This window comes from Macadamia integrifolia, chromosome 2 (genome assembly GCF_013358625.1).
Source record: "Macadamia integrifolia cultivar HAES 741 chromosome 2, SCU_Mint_v3, whole genome shotgun sequence".
NCBI classification, from domain to species: Eukaryota; Viridiplantae; Streptophyta; class Magnoliopsida; order Proteales; family Proteaceae; genus Macadamia; species Macadamia integrifolia.
In genome coordinates, this window is record NC_056558.1 from 23,924,832 (window position 1) to 23,943,573 (window position 18,742).

At 36.9% G+C, this 18,742-nt stretch overlaps 1 protein-coding gene across 1 annotated transcript in view; it reads left to right on the forward strand.

The window, feature by feature from the left end:
* Positions 1-18,742, forward strand: part of LOC122091156 (UDP-N-acetylglucosamine transporter UGNT1-like) — a 22,331-nt gene that overhangs the window by 1,328 nt on the left and 2,261 nt on the right. The window contains exons 3-8 of the mRNA XM_042661001.1: positions 6,265-6,341; positions 17,166-17,327; positions 17,440-17,573; positions 18,033-18,163; positions 18,252-18,296; positions 18,402-18,499. Coding sequence (XP_042516935.1) covers positions 6,265-6,341; positions 17,166-17,327; positions 17,440-17,573; positions 18,033-18,163; positions 18,252-18,296; positions 18,402-18,499 — 647 coding nt within the window. The remainder of the gene's footprint in view (positions 1-6,264; positions 6,342-17,165; positions 17,328-17,439; positions 17,574-18,032; positions 18,164-18,251; positions 18,297-18,401; positions 18,500-18,742) is intronic.

An 18,742-nucleotide genomic window follows, 5' to 3' on the forward strand; every position in this document is an offset into this window, starting at 1 on the left:
TTTGATTGGGAGAATCAAAACAGCACTTCTCATAAAAGGGAAATTAAAAAAAAAAAAAAGAAAAAGTAAAAGATAAAAAAAATGACACAGAAGATGGGCAGTTTAGGTCAAGGGTAGTCTCTCCTATTGTTATTTAGGAGTTTTAATAATTTGGGCCAAGACAAGGTAAATGGAGTGGAATCCAGCAGAAGTGTCAAATAAGTAGGCAATCTTGAATAATAATGGTCACAAGTGACCATTTTCCTATTGTTGCTGAAAAGAGAAATATTGGAGATCATGTTCTCAAACTTTAGCTGTGTGGCAGCAGGTGGGATGCATTTTAAGACTGATACTTGACCAGTGCATTGTAATCAAACTAAAGGAGTATTTTTGCAGTTCTATTAGATGCATTAAGACCAGATAAACTTTAAGGAGCATGAAATTAAGCTTTCGGGGGAGAGCTTATACATAAAATAACTCTTGTGAAGATGAGGATCCTAAATATATGGGTGGGAATTAGGAATGAAAAATTTAAGACAGTGCATTTGAACTAATATATTAAATGTAACTTGAACCAAACCCTGAATCAATGTCTCAGTTTGAACCAATTTTGGTTTAGTTTTAGAAGAACTGCAGACATAGAACAGGCTATTTTTTCAGCGGCCGCAAGCCTTTTTTTTCCCTCTTACAAGCAATGATCTTCATCACTGACTCAAGTAAGTGGGAGAAGGCTTCATTCAGCTGACTTCAAAATTTTCATTGTGTTCCTAACTTGTGAATAATTTTACAGATGCGGTGCTTACACTCTTTCCAGACTGAGTGGCATGACTTCCTGGCCCATAATGTATGTAAATATGATACAATCATGATACACTGATGATTCTCATTGAATGTTTGTATACTTGAGCTTGGAGAATTAGAAAGGAAAAATCAACCGGTTATCAAAAGTAAAGCTAAAAGGGGAGCAAATGAACATCCTGTATCAGATTGATGCAATCCCGGTTAAGAAAACCTGCTTGGGATCGCCATGGGCCCAGAAGAGTAATAGGAAGCTCAAAGTAAGAATAAATGGGAAAAACTGTAAATATCTTGAAGGTATGGACCCCTTTGGGTAAGAAAAGAATGTAGGGACAAAGCAGTAAATTAACTTGAAGGGAAGGATGTTTTTGGGATTTTAGAACATAAGAGGGATAATCTAAAATCAACTTAAGAAAGAAGAATAGTTCTGGTGATAACAGATTACTGTCCTTATGTGCAAATAAGGAACATTGTTTCTTCTTCATTTCTACTGAAATAGAAACCTGCGGTAAAACCTAACAAAGAATGGAGCTGTAACTGCTCAAAGACTACCCGGATGTTGTTGAGACTCTAGGGATGGGGTTGCCCAGTCCTGGTAGGTGGAACCAACCCATAATTTAATATTTTAATGGAGGTTGGAATGGTGCAATGGGCTGTTGCAGGATAAAAGCAGAGAACAGGGCAGGATGGCGTGGGATGATAAACCAGTGCTAACATGAACTGAATAATAGTAACTAAGTATAAAAAACCTGAATATTTAATCACCGATCAAAATATCATCTAGATTATTAGCTGATGTAGATCAAGAGAGGTTCTGGCACAAGCATTCATGCCGGAACAAGTCCAAAGTATAAACTAATGGGTTAAATAAGTAGCCTCATGGATTATATGGGTCATGGGATGGGAATTTTTATGTTTTCAATTGTAATGAGCCTATTTTGGAAGCCAATATATGAGGGATAAATGGCTTATACAGATTTAAAAAATTAGTTGTATCGGGTCCTCTAAAGTTGCGAAGTCTTGGGGATGTCAACAGGTTAGTTTCATTGTTAGTTGTAAAGACCTTGAAAATGTAAAGTTCATTAAATATCTTGAACATAATCCCAATGTGAGCCCTTGGAAATGTACATGCCAGTAAGTCTCGGAGGAAGTTCCAATGACTAATGAGGGTCTAGAACCCTCGCAATCTCTCTAAAAAATTTGAATTCAGAATTTGGATGAAATTTTTATACAAAATTCTTCACAGAGCTGCAGTAAGATTCTGTTCCTGGTGAGAGGCTGGAGTGGTTGGTGAGGTTTTAGCCTAGGCTAGGGGTGAGACCCTTCAATGTTAACAGGTTAGTTTCATTGTTAGTTGTGAAAGACCTTGAAAATGTAAAGTTCATTAAATATCTTGAAAATAATCCAATGTGAGCCCTTGGAAATGTACATGCCATTAAGTCTCGGAGGAAGTTCCAATGAGGGTCTAGAACCCTCCCAACCTCTCTAAAAAAAGAGCTGTGCATTTGAATTCAGAATTTGGATGAAATTTTTATGCAATTCTTCTGTGAGAAACAGAGCTGCAGTAAGATTCTGTTCCTGGTGAGAGGCGAGTGGTTGGTGAGAATTTGGCCTAGGCTAGGGGTGAGACGCTTCAAGTCATATCCTTCTTCAGTTAAAGTGAGTATATTCAGTTTGTTTCAATTTAGTTACTGCTATTCCTTTGGGTTATCTGAGGACATCTTATTGCTGATCGTTAGGGCATAACAGAACCTGAGTTGATACTGATTTACTGCAGTCCAAATAGAGATGTGATACCCCTTTTTTCAGTAACTTAAATTGATTTGGAATTCTCTGATCAGCAGCAACTAGTATATTTTGAGTTCTGAAATTTTCTTATAAATCTGATCACTTTTGGGTGCTGTGATCCTGTTATCTTGGACTGGTACTGACATTATTAGAGGATTAGACCTGACTCCATTATATGGTAGTGAAATTTGATGGGCTGGAAGTTAGCAGGAAAACAGAGTATCCACCCTTACAAGAGGGAAAAGAAATAAGAAGGAATAAGAAGAAGATAGATAGAAACAAGGAAGGAATATGATCTGAAAAGAAGAAAAGGTCAGCAGAATCAGACCTGACGGGAGGAAGAAGGGATCGATGTAAAGGGGAGAGACTGAAGAAGGGAGATGAGAGAAAAGGGGTGCGAGTGGCCAGCATGCCCATACCTTAGCACACCGCAGTAGAACTCAAAATCTTCCATTCACCCCATTTATGAATAGTTTGTAGGATTGCATGGATATTTAAAGATAAAACGACAAACTACTTTCTAAAACAAAGATATAACTTAACTAGGAAACTAACACTAAAGCAAGGAAACCAATATTAAAATAAATATTACAAGATAACCCTAAATGAAAATAGTGTCCATGAAATTGCTACTGCATCAATTCCCCCGTCATTGAAAAAAACTTGTATCTGAGTATTATAGAAGGGTATAAATAGAAGAGCTTGAGATAATGTCTCATGCTGCACACTAGTATCCCAAATCAAGTTCGAAAGATGAAACGTTGATGGCATATCCTCATCTTGAAATATATGGGGAATAACAAACTCAGTATGTTATAACATCCATCACCCTAGTAGAGTCTATTATTGCTTCACCTATATTAATCATCTTGTCTCCCTTTGCCATTTCACCTCATTTGACTTGAGCATACTTCGTCAACTAACTCATTCAAAACAAATGTCTATAGTTGATGAGAAGGTTTTAGGATGCACAAATAGATATCACGATCAACTACACCTTTTCGGTCCTCCAATTATTACCAATCAACTTTAATGATGCGTTCGGGAGATTCAAATTTCTCACAATAAGCAGGGTTTTAAGTATCGGTACGTATCGTACCGTTTTTTTCAATACATATTAGTATTGATACGATACATATTGATACGCTACAGGAAAGAATTAAAATCATGTCGTATTGATATATATCATACGATACATACCGATATGTATCGAAATGTATTTTCAACCACATTTTTAAAATTTCCATATAGTATCGGTGTGTGTCGGTGCGTATTAGTACTTATTAGCCGATACATTCCGATACGATACGATATGTACCGATATGGTACAATATGACCATATAATGGCAAAGATGGTCATTTCTTAGTAAAACATGGTTTTTTGAGAGGCGTTTTTATTTTAAAGTTGCTGCCAACCATTTTTTTCTCTAATTAAATTGGAAATAAAGTTTAGATCATAGTTATGAAGTCGGTTTGCATGGGGACTAGGTGACTGTTGCCTTATTGCATTCCGTGTCGCCTTATATTTGGGCACTTATTTATGCCAAACAAAAGTAAATGATTTTATATTTGTTATTTCATTTACTTAAGATATTATTCATAAATAAGCAAATACCCCCTATTTGAATCCAATAAAAATAGTTTAAAAATCAAATTCTAAAAGGATAAAAGTTAACCCCACAGTTTGAGAACAAAAGCTGAATTTTTGGTCATAATGGGTGATTTTCAACTCTCAAATGCTGGGGTTTTTCTCAATTCTGAAATTTTTTATAAATCTTATCATGGTAAAACATTGCTAAAAACCAAAAGTCCAGTAAAATAGTTTTTTTTTTAATGTACATAAAATTATTTTTATTCAGGTGATTATAACAGTATTCGTGCACTTTAAAACAAGTTTGGCTAGAAATAACTTTATCATTATAACTTAAATTTAAGTAATTTTAGAATTGTTGGAAAGCTTATTTTGTGCTATACCTAATACAAAAAGTCCCATGTAAAAATATAATCATTTGACCAGTCAAACTTATTATGGAACAAGTCTGTTTCTCTAAATGTTGATTTTTGATGATTTGATGTGGCTTAATGTTGATTTTTTGTGATACAAGGTATATGTAGCATACTAAATAATGTTAGAAAAGAGGGAAAATAAAAAAATAACACTTGGTTGCCTTGGTTCACCTTGGTGCCATGAGAACTATGGTTGGGGTTCCATATATTGGCCATAAACAACATCAAAGCAAGGATTCAACAAAGTTAAAGCAAGGATTCAAATCCTCAAGGTCCGTGACTCAATGTTTTTGAAGAACATATCACTTTTTTGAACAATTTCAATTGAATATACTTGTCTCTCAGTATAGTACTCTCTATTTTAGTGTTTATGCATAATACATGTTATATATAACTTTTTTAATTGTTTTTTTGTGCAAATGTGTATAAAAAAAGTGTTTTCCTATCTATTTACGTGAGTATCTTAGCTCATATCCGATACGATACGATACCCTCCTATATGTATCTTACTTTCGGTCGACTGATACAGCGACTGATACCAATACTTTAATCCTTGACAATCAGCACCACCATAATACTGGGAAATTGAGATTTTGACGAAGACATCATCTTTAGATTCTATGATGATTTCGTTGGTCTTTGATAATATCACCACAGACTGATGAAATTGTCATTTTCCCCATCATTTATTCCCTTTGTACGATCTTTTTGTGGGACTTAATAGTGGAATCCTGCTGATAGTATTTTGTTTTAGGTAATTTTATATGGATGTTGTTGTTCCTCATTTCTTGGCAACAGTCTCTCCTAAGAAGCAGGGGGCTAAGACTACGTACATCTGCCCCTCCCAGACACTGCAGTAGCGGGACCCTCGTGCACTGAGTTGCTCTTTTTTTGTTGTTGTTCCTCATTTGTTTCCCTTATTTTTAGTGGAGATATAGAGAAAATTAGCATGTCTTGTGCAAGGATGTGAGAAACACAAATTGTGAATGATAATAAGTTTCTCTTGTTTGATGGAGTATTTGAATAAATCATTTATATCTTTTTAGAGGAGATCCATGTAGGAGGGCGGACCTCGGTGCAATAGTAAGTTTGCTCCATTGTGACCTTGTGGTCTTGGGTTCTAGTATGGAAGCAGCTTTTCCTCGAAGCTGGGGTTAAGGTTGTGTAAATTATGACCCTCCCTAGACTTCGCAGAGGTGAGAGCCTCGTGCATTGGCTACGCCCCTTTCAGAGGAGATGCATGTAGACAATTAGACATGGAGGTGCTCTGGAGGAATTTCCTATGAAGTCATACTATTGCTTGTTTTGTTAGGCTTCTTTTTAGATTTTTTTTTTTTTTGGGTGGGGGTGGGTTTCTCTTCCATTTTTCTACTTTCTGATCCCACATTTGTGAATGACTTGGGCAGTCGATGCAATCCTTATTATTTTCTTATTATTTTATGACAGTCTTTTTTCCTTATCATCTTTGGAAGTAAATCAGATGATACCTGTTATGATTTACACAATAGTTTCTTATTTCAATATACTGAATATTATTTTTGTACTCATTGAGAAAAAAAAGTTGTTCTTATTATTTGTCTTTTGGGCCTTTTGTTTTAAAACTGATTATGATCAATTTCCGGTTTTTATGATTACCGATATGTTTCGTTGTCCATCAATTTATGACTACTATAATTCAACTTCTGCTTGCAGTACTGCTGGTAATGTTTAACAAGGCTGCTCTTTCTTCATATAGCTTCCCATGTGCAAATGTCATCACACTCTTTCAGGTAGCTTCTCACCAAGTTAATTTCTTAAACGTGAGTGGATTCAGTCTATAGTTGAGTTGTTACAGTTTCTGGTTGCTCATGCTATTTACCTCTTGGTTGTGATTACTAATTACTGATGGATCAAATTGTGTTATAGGATATCCTTAATGACATAATATGCCTGCAATGACACAAATCCACAATAAGGACAGAATTTATGGTCTACACACTATTTAACATTGCTAGTTTACAGTCCTAACTGTCACCTTCCAGATGAATAAGACAAATCAATATCAATTTGATATTTGAAACCTGCGAAAAGAGAATGAGATGCCTAGGTGAGTGTTTTATTGGCATCATAGTTGTTAGGGCGTCGCTTAGGCTTTATCCTAGGCGACGACTAGGTATCCAGGCGGCCTAGGTGGAGTTTGGGCGACTTTCACCTTATTGCATTGTCGCCTTATTTATGTTAAAAATCATTTCATCAATTACTTAAGATATTATTCCTAGGTGGAATTTGGGCAACTGCCACCTTATTGCGTTGGCGCCTTACTTGTTTATGTTAAACATCATTTAATCAATTACTTCATTTAATCATTTACTTAAGATATTATTCATAATAAGTAAATACCTCCCTATTTGAATCCAATAATAATAGTTTAAAAATTAAATTCTAAAATGATAAAAAGTCAACCCCCCAGTTCAAGAACATCAACTGATTTTTTGGTTGTAAGGGCAATTTTTAACTTTCAAATGTTAGGTTTTTTCAATTCTGAAAATTTCATAAATCTTATCATGGTAAAACATAGCTAAAAACCAAAAGTCCAGTAATTTTTTTTTTTTTTGATAATCAAAAAATTATTTTTATAATAGGAAATTTTAACAACATTAACACATTTTAAAATAAGTTTGACCGGAACATAACTTTTTCATTGAAACTGAGATTTAATAATCTTAGACTTGTTGGAAAACTGGTTTGTGCTCTACCTAATACAAAATGTCTCATGTAAAAATAAAATCATTTGACCAGTCAAATTTATTATAGAACAAGAAAATTTCTCTAAATGTTGATTTTTAATGATTTAATGTGACTTAATGTTGATTTTTGGTGATTTGATATGCCTAATGCTGATTCTTGATGACTTGATAAGGCTTAATGTTGATTTTTGATGATACAAGGTTAATGTAGCATATACTAAATAATGTTAGAAAAGGTGAGCAATTTGTTGCCTAAGTGCTTAGATAGCCTCCAACACCTTGGTTTTCCTTGGCGCTGTGACAACTATAATTGTTATGTAATCATATAATACAACCAGAGTATAATAAATATTACAATGCCACTCATGGTTCTAAACCTAGGTTGAAATTGCGACCGAGATAACTCGGTTTCAACATTGTGTGAGAAGAAAAAAAGGGTTGAAACTGGTTTGTACCAGGTTTGACACTTGATTTCAACCAAAATTAGGAGTTTTGCAAGTTTCGACCCTGCCAAGGAGGATTTTGCCAAATCACTTAATTTCTTCCTACTTTTTGGCATTCTTCTAGCAATGCAACCTCTATAGCTTGGATTTGCGTGATTGGAGCTTGAAGGTAATGGTTTTTCCCTCAAATATAAATTTTTGGAAGAATTAGTATATAGACATAGTGCTTGGCACAAAATATGTCATGGGATACATATGTGCTTCATTTGGAGAGGCGTCGCCGACAACTTTAGTGTTACGCAACTCGCGGATTAGACCCACTAAGACACTCGATGTATTGAGTGGTGTTCTATACTTGTATTTCCCTAACCTAATGTAATATATATTTTGATTGTTTTAATTGCATATTTACATTTCCAGAAGCTAAGTTTTATGTAGTCAGTGTTTATAATAGGGCTAGTGTACAACAACATTTAGCGTACGCCAGAGATTTAGTAATCAGTATAGGATATGGTATCAGATCTCGGCCGATATCGACTCTGTACCGATCTGGATCGGCTCATATTGGACAGATTTACCCATGGTTTCATTTAAAAATCAAAATTTTTACCATTTTACTGTTGGTCTGTAACAATCCACCAACATAGGATCGACTAAGGATACTGATTTGAATCAGCAGAAGGCTGATTCTAATATGAATCGGCCGATGTGCCGATTCAATACTGATTCCTCAAACCATGGCATACTCTAATACTCTATCAAAATTTGGTCCAAACCACAAGTACCATTTTCTTTTTTTGATGAAACCAATTCATGTAATCGATATAAAGTGGTAAAAATTGGTAGCGCAAAATAAAAAAGAGGGTGTCAAAAAACCAATTTCTAGGCTTTGAAACCTAGGTTTTGATTGGCCTAGAAAACTATAAGGTTTCGATCACACTATGCCCTTACTCTATCACTTAACTTTAACACTGATACAGATTCTAAACAACTCTGACTCATAAACACAAAACCTAAAAACTACCACAAATTAATAATGTCATCACTAATACTAAAACATCACTGCACTACTAATGTCACCACAACTTCAACACTCCACCTCAAGCTGAAGCATGTATATCAAACGCTCCATGTTGGAACAACAAAAACTGATATAAACAGCAAAACAAATCTTGAACATAGACAACAACATTCAACATACACCAGGGATTTAGTAATTGGTATTGGATATGTTATCGGTCTCGGCTGTTATCTATCTGATACCAATCCAAATAGCCCAAATCGAACGGATTTTATTTAAAAATAGATTTTTTTTTACCACTTTACACTTGGATTGTATTGATCCACCAGTGTAGGATCATCCAGGAATTGGTCTACCGATACCAATATGAATTGGTCGATCCTGCTGATCTGATACCGAATCACCGATTGCTCAAACCAGGGCATATACCAAGAAAGTTGGGTCCAAACCACGGTCCACGAGTACCATTTTGGGTTTTTTTTTTTTTTGGGAAACTAATTTATGGAATGTGCAAAATGGTTTAAAAAAAAAACTGGTGAAAAAACCATTTTCTAAACCTCAAAACCTAGGTTCTGATTGGCCTGGAAATATCCCAGGTTTCAACAGGGTTTGAGACGTAGCCTGAGATACCTCTCGGCCTCAAAACCGAAACTTTGATCCTTGATGACACTAATACCTTGCTCTATCACTCAAACACCAACACACATTCTAAACAACACCATGACTTATAAACATAATCCTAAACACTACCACACATTAATAATGCCACTATTAACACTACAACATCACAACTTTAACACTCGCCCTCAAGTTGAAGTGCGTATATCAAAGGCTTCATGTTGGAACAATAAGAACTGATAGCAGTGGACGTGAAGAGAAATGACTCTACCTACTTGAACCTCAATCACCTCTTTTAGTTACTGCTCAGTCTTATGTGTGGACTTATTGATAGCAGTTCTATGGATTCTATGATGTTATGGCACCAACGTTTAGGACATCCATCTTTTGTTGTTATGAGGAAACAATTACCTCATTTATTTACTTCTTTTCCCAATTCCTATATATTTCATTGTGAACCATGTATTTTTGCTAAACATTGTAGTTTTTCTTATCCTTATCATGGTAATAGATCTACTCTTCCTTTTCACATTGTGCACTCTGATATTTGGGGGCCCTGTACTACTACCTCTTTACTTGGTTTTCGTGACTTTGTTTCTTTTGTTGATGATTTTTCCCATGCTACTTGGACTGTTCTGATGAAGCACAAGAATGATGTGTATGATGGCTTTAAAATTTTTTATCATATAGTATGTACACCATTTGACACCAGAATTAAAATTGTTCGTTATGACAAAGTGGGGGAGTATATGTATGGTGGTCTTCAAGACTTTTTTACTGACCATAGCATTATCCATCGGCTAGCTTGTGTTGACACACCCCAACAAAATGGGGTAGCTGAGAGGAAAAACAGCCATTTGTTGGAGGTCAGTACGAGTCTTCTCTTTGGCATGCATGTTCCTAAAACTTTTTGGTCTGATGCTCTCCTTACTGCTGCTTATTTGATCAACCGTATACCAACTCAACTCCTTGGCTCCAAAACTCCTTGGACATCTTGTCTCCTCACTCTTCTTCTTTCTCAAGATTTGTTATGTCCATGTTAATAAGTCTTCTCACACTAAACTGGACCCCAAGGCACTTAAATGTATCTTTCTTGGCTACTCCTCTACTATCAAGGGATACAAGTGCTATCATCCTTCTTCCAAACGAAGGCTTCTCTCTAAAGATGTCACCTTCCTTGAGTCTGCACCTTTTTTTGTCTCTCCTTAGCATCCTTTTTAGGGGGAGCATAATGGAGGTGAAAAGGCTACTGATGAGATCCCTTTTCTTTCCCTATTGCCTATCTCTCCTTTTATGCTTGACATTGGAAAACACAAAGAGGTGAATATTATTGATGTTGGTGATCATTCAAGAGGTGGTTTAGGTTCAGGTAATGAAAATGAGACCATTGTGTATACAAGGAGGAACAAGAAGACCTACCAAGAGTCCTCTTTGAATCCAACTCCTGAGATCCTCCCTACTTAGTCTGGTAATATCCTTCCTTCCACATTAGAGTTAGATCTTCCTATTGCTATTTCGAAGGGAAAGAGAACTTGTACTAATCCTATAGCCCAGTTTGTTTCCTATGACTCTCTATCCCCTACATGTGTTGCATTTAATATTGCTCTCTTCTGCTTCTATTCTTAAGAATGTTTCTGAAGCTACGTCCGACCTAAAGTGGAAGCAAGTCATGACTGAGGAAACGATTGCCCTTGAAAAAAATTTTACGTGGAAATTGGTTAACCTTTCAAGGGGGAGATCTCCAGTTAGATGCAGGTGGGTCTACACAATCAAGTACCGGTCATATGGTACTATTGAGAGGTACAAAGCAAGGCTGATGGCAAAAGGATATAGTCAAGTGTATGGAATTGACTATTATGAGACATTTGCTCCTGTGGCTAAGCATAACACCATAAAGGGTCCTTTTATCTCTGGCAGCTAATAAGGATTGGCCATTGTATCAATTGGATGTGAAGAATGCCTTCCTACATGGTGACTTAGAAGATGTGTATATGTAAATTCCTCCTGGCTTTAAGTTCCCTTAAGCTGTGGGAAAGGTGTGCCTTCTCAAGAAGGCTTTGTATGATCTTAAGCAATCTCCAAAGGCCTGGTTTGAAAGGTTCCGACAGGCCATCCTGAAGATTGGCTATTCCCAAAGTCAGGCTGACCACACTTTGTTCACTAAGCGTGTTAATGGCACCGTTACAGCTTTGATTGTCTATGTTGATGACATTGTGGTAAGTGGAGATGACAGAACTGAGATAGCCAATCTGAAGAACTATTTAGCCCAATAATTTGAGATTAAGGATCTAGGACCCTGAAAGTATTTCCTAGGGATTGAAGTGTCTAGATCCAAGAAAGGCATAAATATATGCCAAAGGAAGTTTATTCTAGATCTCTTGAAAGAAATAAGAATGTTGGGCTGCAAGCCTGCAAATTCTCGTATTGAGCAGAATCATAAGCTGGGGGAAGATGCTGGTCCTTCTCTTGTTGATGCAGGGATATATCAAAGGCTAGTTGGGAAGCTTATTTATTTGTCCTTGACTCGTCCAGACATTACTTATGCAGTGGGGGTGGTGAGTTAGTTTATGCATGCTCCCAAGAGTGGGCACATGGATGCGGTTTACCACATCCTCCGGTACTTGAAGTCCTCTCCAGGAAAAGGACTAATTTTTGCCAAGCATAATCACATAAGGATAGAAGGCTTCACTGATGCAGATTGGGCTGGCTCAATCTCTGATAGGAGATCTACATCAGGCTATTGTACATTTGTTGGTGGAAACCTAGTTACATGGCGGAGTAAAAAGCAATCTGTGGTTGCTCGGTCTAGTGTAGAGGCAGAATTCAGAACCATGGCTCATGGAGTGTGTGAGCTTCTCTGGTTGAGAAGGCTGGTCCAATAATTGGATTTTGATACTGAGGCACCTATGAGGCTTTATTGTGACAAGGCTGCCATAAGTATAGCCCACAACCCTGTGCAGTATGACAGGACAAAGCACATAGAGTTTGACAGATATTTCATTAAAGAAAAGATTGACACTGGTTACATATGCACACCTTTTGTGACGATTGGAGGTCAGCTGACTGATATCTTCACAAAGAGTCTTCTTCATCATTAGTTCAGTTCTCTGCTGTCTAAGCTGGGAATGCATGATATTTATTCTCCAGCTTAAGGGGGAGTGTTAGAGATGTTAGTTATGTTTCTCTAAGGGTAGTTTAGTAATTTGTCTCATTATGTTTTATTTTTCTTTTCCTCCTTAAGGAGGTATGTGTAATTTCCCTTCTTAGGGAGGTTTGTGTAATATCTTGTAAATATATTAGTAAAGGATATATTGGTGTTAGAGAGATTTTTCTCATAATGCATTATTCCAACATACCATTGTTTTCTCCTCTTCTCCCTCTTGTACTTCTCCATCTTCTTCCTCATCTCACATCTCATTGTTCCTCTCCATTCACATATTCTAACTGAGAGGCCCAGGGTGAGATAGCCATCCCACATTCCCATTCACATCCATCCCATCTCAATCCTTATTTTATTATTTGTTCTTTAATTATGTTCTTCATCCAACAAGTAAGTATTGTTCTTCAAGTTTTCCTTGAATTTCTGCAAGTCCTCTAGAAGGTTGGATGTCACACGTTTTTTTTTCTGGATCAAGCAATTCAGCCATTCGATCGAACTCAAATTGTGACCAGGTATTAAAGAACCCTAATTTGGAGATCGATTCAAATTTGGACCCTTTTCGATGGCTTGATCTTGAGATATTTGCAAAATACTGATTCTTGCCTTCCCTTCTCAAGATCCGAAAAAGTTATTGTTGTGTTCAAATAGTTACTTTTTTTCTTCCGTTTGTGATTCAAGTTAACTCCTTAAATTTTTCTAAAGATCATACCTGGTATTGGATCACTTGTGATTCGATCTTACATTAATTGGTATCAGAGCCTAACTGAAGATGGTTCTAGAAGTTCGTTACTTTGCTAGACAAAGGGATACATGCTATGTCCTTGATTGGCTAGATTCTCTAGAGGAATATTTTGAATATAACTTGATAGGAACACGAAAGCTTCGATTTGTTTGCTCCAGGTTGATTGGCTGTGTTGGAGAATGGTCGAGAGTCAATAAAAAGCAACTCTGAGCTCGAGGACATGAGCCTAGGACTTGGGAAGAGATGAAGTACGAGTTAGCGATCTAATACCTCCCTGCATATGTCCAAAGAAGGCTCTTGCCTCAGCAAGATTCCCACCAAAAGACATTTACAGGTCTCTAGAAAACACCCACATGTCATAAGAGTCTAAAACAATTGGTAGACTACTTGGCTACTCTTGTGCAAAAATATACGACGGAGCAACAAGAGAAGACACCTCCAACCAAAGCACCAGAAACTGAAGTTGATATTAGTTTGGAAGAAATTCCAGCCATTCCTAATGTTAAGGAAGAGTTAGTCCTTGATGTTCCAATCAGTGAAATTAATGAGGACGGAGTCAAAAGCGACATGGTCGTAATGGTGGACAATGAGGTCGAGCCCGAGGAGATTGGTACTACAAAAATTGTGATGAGTGTGAACAACCAAGAGGAAGACACTAAGGGGTTCAAATTTGAAGTAGTAGTTGAAGAAACCATTGAGGAGATTGTGAACAATAAGGACAAAGAACTTGAGGAGCTTGAGTTTAAGTTTGAGAAGGTAGAAGATGTGCTAGAAGACGATCTCATGGATACATTCCACGATGTTGAGGTTGCGCATGTGGAGTTCATTATCCCATTGAAGTATTTAGAAGATCGTGCCCCTCACATTCTAGAATACATTCATGTCTTCAAAGAATTGCTTGAGTTTTACTATGGACTACAACTTAACCTTCATCACGCCAAGGTGGTCGTTCTCATGTTCAAAACTCGAGGTCGAGGTTTTTTTAAGTGGTGGAGAATTGATGCAGATAAGTCACTTAATGGGCTTATTTTATAGGAAATAAGCTTGGGTTGGTTATGTATGTGTTGGGCCTTTGATCCCATAGGATTTCTTTGTAATAGGACACTTTAATGGGCCTAAAATATGGGTAAAAAGTAGGAAAATGAGATTTAATTTATTAATTTAGCTAGAGTCCTGTTTTGAGTCTATTTTCTTTGTTATTTCAGTTTTCTAGTCAGTTTAGGTTTTTCAATTAGTTATGGATTGGGTTTGACCTTTCCTTTTTAGTGTTTGAGTCAGTTTTGAGTCTTTTATATAAGTTTGTAAGGGGCTACAAAATTGAACACGAATTTATTAATGAAATTGCAGCTTTGTGCTCCCAAAATTTTGAGAAAGAATTTTTCAACAGCTAAGATAGCTGTGGGTGAGAGGCCCAGGCTGAGATAGCCATCCCACTATCCCATTCACATCCATTCCATCTCAATCTTTCTTCTTTTATTATTTGTTCTTTAATCATCTTCTTCACCAAGAAGTAAGTGTTGTTTTTCAAGATTTCCTTGTATTTCTTCAAGTCTTCTAGAAGGTTGGATGTCACACACTTTTTTCGGATTAAGCAATTCAGCCATCCGATCGAACTCAAATTATGACCAGGAATTCAAGAACCCTAATTTGGAGATCGATTCAAATTTGGGCCCCTTCCGATGGCTTGATCTTGAGATATTTGCAAAATGCCAATTCTACCCTTCCCTTCTCAAGATCTAGAAAGTTACTGTTGTGTTCAAATAGTTACTGTTTTGCTTCCGATTGTTGATCCTTAAATTTACTAAAGATCCTACTGGGGATTGGATCGCTCGTGATTCAATCTTACATTAGTTGCGATGTGGTCGATGGATGATTCTTGTACCGTATTTGCCATACTTGACTGTATGTATATGTTTGACTTTGCGAGGACATGTATAAACATGCGGTTAGGATTATTGACCCTGTGCTATGACCCTTTGGCAACAGGAGGTTACGTGATGAATTACCCATAGTGGTAGGTTTGATGAGATTTTTTAAAATACCACTTCCGCGGTACGATGTGAGTTTAGCCAGAGGTGGATCGAGCCTGGGTGATTGATTGATGATTCTAGGACCGTAGCTCTAGGACGGGTTTATCGGGGCTTCCTAGGTGACCGACGACACATTCCGGGACTGGCAGGTTCCCTTTCACAACTAGGGTTTGTATCTTTGGGTGATTGATGGCCTGTTTCGGGACCAAGGATATTGCCTATTGTGTTGCAGTAGCATTATGGACCCATGACTTATTTTCGTTGTTTAGGTTGATAATAAATGAATTCATGCACCGCATCATGGACTATTTGTGATTGCTTGCATGTTTCCAATCCCCTCACTGAGCTTAATGAAGCTCACATCACGTGCATGCTCCTTTTTAGATGATGATGCAGATATCGTTGTGCTGATTAGCAGTGATGCTTTTTCCTCAATTGCTGAGTACGGTGGAGATTGGTGGACTCCAGAGTCCGAGGAGCATAACGTAGGTTGTGCTTGTGACGATTGTACATATAGTGCACCGTGATTGAGGATCCAGTGTCCTCCATTATATTTTTGAGATGTTATACTTTTGTGATATTTATTGTGTATGTTTTGTTGTGAAGGGTGCATGAGAATAAAATTGGTTATTGTAATATTCTATCACATTGTAGTTCGCCAGTACAAGAATTAGTGTTATATCTTTTATTATTTAGCTGCCCCTGATTATTATGATTCTTGGTTATGGACTGTTAGTATAAGGTATTGCATTTGAGATCTTGGTAGGTTGAATAGGATGGTGGTAAGTCTCCTAGTCACATCTCCGGTGTCTTAGGAGTGGAGTGTGACAACAGCACTTGGTGGAAAAACCCAAACCAGACCTAGTTCCAGGTCATGATTTTTTTTTATTTTTTACTTTATTTTTGTAATGACCAGGTCATGATTTTCACTAGAACAATATTTGGGAGACAATTTTATAGTTTTGGTCACCCAAGGGAGGCAATGTTAATATTGGACTATTGGGTTGAATGGTTGGGAGACCAGGGTAATCTAATAAGTTCTTCCCAACACAACCAGCAACGCATGAACCAGAATATGGTGTAGCAGAAAATATATAAGAAGGAAACAGAGTGAACTCGCCGCACCAACCTTAGCCCCTATAACTCTGGCTTACACATCTGCGACCTGCGACGGATCAAAGTATCAAACTTTGGATGGTAGCACAAGATGAGGACTCTGTCGCCAATTGCTAGGCAAGTGAGAGCGAGAGAAAAGCTTCAGCAGGGAGAGAAAAAGGCAGAATATAAGAACACAACAGTGGAAGAGGGATCAGTAGCAGAATATAAGAAGACAACAGTGAGCAGAATAAGAACTAGTGACTTAAGGTTTTTTTCTTCTTCATCGTCATCGCTTTGATACCATGTAAAAAATCAAATAAAATAGAATCTACGAAGAAGAAGAGAAGTGAAGAGAAGAAGAAAGTAGAAGGAGAGAGAGCATGATGGAGATGGAGCAGAGGGAGAGAGCTAGAACACGATGGGAATAGAATTCCCCTATCATGGTCTAGCCTTATATAATATTAAGTCATGAACACTTTGTAGGAATCCTACTAAGAGTCTAAGTCTAATTACAATAAAGAAGAATAATTAGAAAAGAAAAGCAGATTGCAACTCAACATTATCCCATATCCCCCTCACCATACATTTTATGTTCTATTATTGCATTCGTGCTTCAGTTTTTTCAAATCATATAATGTCAAGTCTGATGATTTGATTTCTAACCCCCCACACCCCCAAAAAAAAAAATGTGGCCAAGACAGACATAATGATGTTTGCTTTGTTTATTGAAGTATTTTATCTTGTATTTGCTACAGTTGATATGTTCGTGTTCACTCCTCTATGCATTGAAACGGTGGAGAATTATTTCTTTCACAGTTGGTGAACCTCGAGTTCTTACTGATAGCTCACCAACACTTGTTCCCCTTAAGACATTGATTCGAACATCACCTCTTGCAATAACTTATTTGCTCTATATGGTATGCTTTCCTGAATAGTTTTTCAATTTTCTTTTGATGAAGAGTTATGAGTTTTCTCATATGAGCTTGAAATAGTGTATCACTCTATCATCAATTTTTCCCCTGTTGAAAGCTGGCGTCAATGGAGTCTGTACGTGGAGTTAATGTTCCTATGTACACTACCCTTAGGAGGACTACTGTGGTATTTACAATGCTTGTGGAGTATTTTTTGACGAGGCAGAAATATTCATCGTCTGTTGTTGGCAGGTAAATTGCCCTTTCTCGCTGTAATTTTCTTGTAGGGCATGTATGTTTGGGTGAGTTGAATAAATTCTAATATCTGTCACTCTAACATTCATCTTTTGTTATCTGAAAATTAACTGGCCATTCTTACTGAGCTTTCGATTTTGATGGTCTTGAAGACATGGTGATGTGTGCATTTTTTGTCTACTGTATTTCATTGTCTTAGAGGTTGATAACTAACAATGTAATAATTGAGGTGGATTGGTGGACCAGTGCAGTGCTTTAAAGCCATATATTATTTGTTGTAATACAGGTCTACTTCTTTTAGCTGCTTCAATATGAAGTCATAATGCAGAAGCATACTGAGTTCAGGATAGAATGTCCCTGTTTTATGTTTTGGTAGAATTCATCATGATTTCTTTGGCTTAACGTTTTTTATGTCTCTAATTCCTTTCTTAATTGTAAATCCAACGATTTCATCAGTGTGGGGTTGATAATTCTTGGTGCATTTATTGCGGGTGCTCGAGACTTGTCATTTGATTTCTTTGCCTATGCAATTGTTTTCATTGCCAACATCGCTACAGCAGTATACCTTGCAACTATAGCCCGTCTTGGTAGTATTTCTTATCTCCCGATATTTCATTCTCTCCTACTAGAATTTTCTGTTTGGTTACTGAAATGTGGTATTTATCATCATCACAGGAAAATCTAGTGGCCTTAATAGCTTTGGTCTAATGTGGTGCAATGGTGAGATAAACATATCTTAAACTATTTGTTCTTTTAGTGTCACAGTACATTTGAAGTTTGATTACTGTGGTTGCTCTAGCTTATATTTTACCTGTATTTTTGTAGGGATAATATGTGTACCAGTGTTGCTTTTTTGGACATTTGTCCGAGGTGACTTGGAGATGACAATGACTTTTCCTTATTTATATTCCCCTGGATTTCAGGTGCTTCCTGTTCACTGCCAAATTTGTCTTTTTCATTGCATATTGTATGACTCGGGCACCTTGGAGGTGTTGGAATGATGTTACTTTTTGACTAAGGTCATGGGTTTCTTGCTTCTGTCTAAATGCTCTGTTTTTCTATGGGTCTGTTGATTGAATACAGATTTTCATGCATCTTATGCAAATCAATTGTGCATTCAGCTCACATGCTTTCTTCTATGCTTTGTTTTTTTTTTTTTTTTTTTT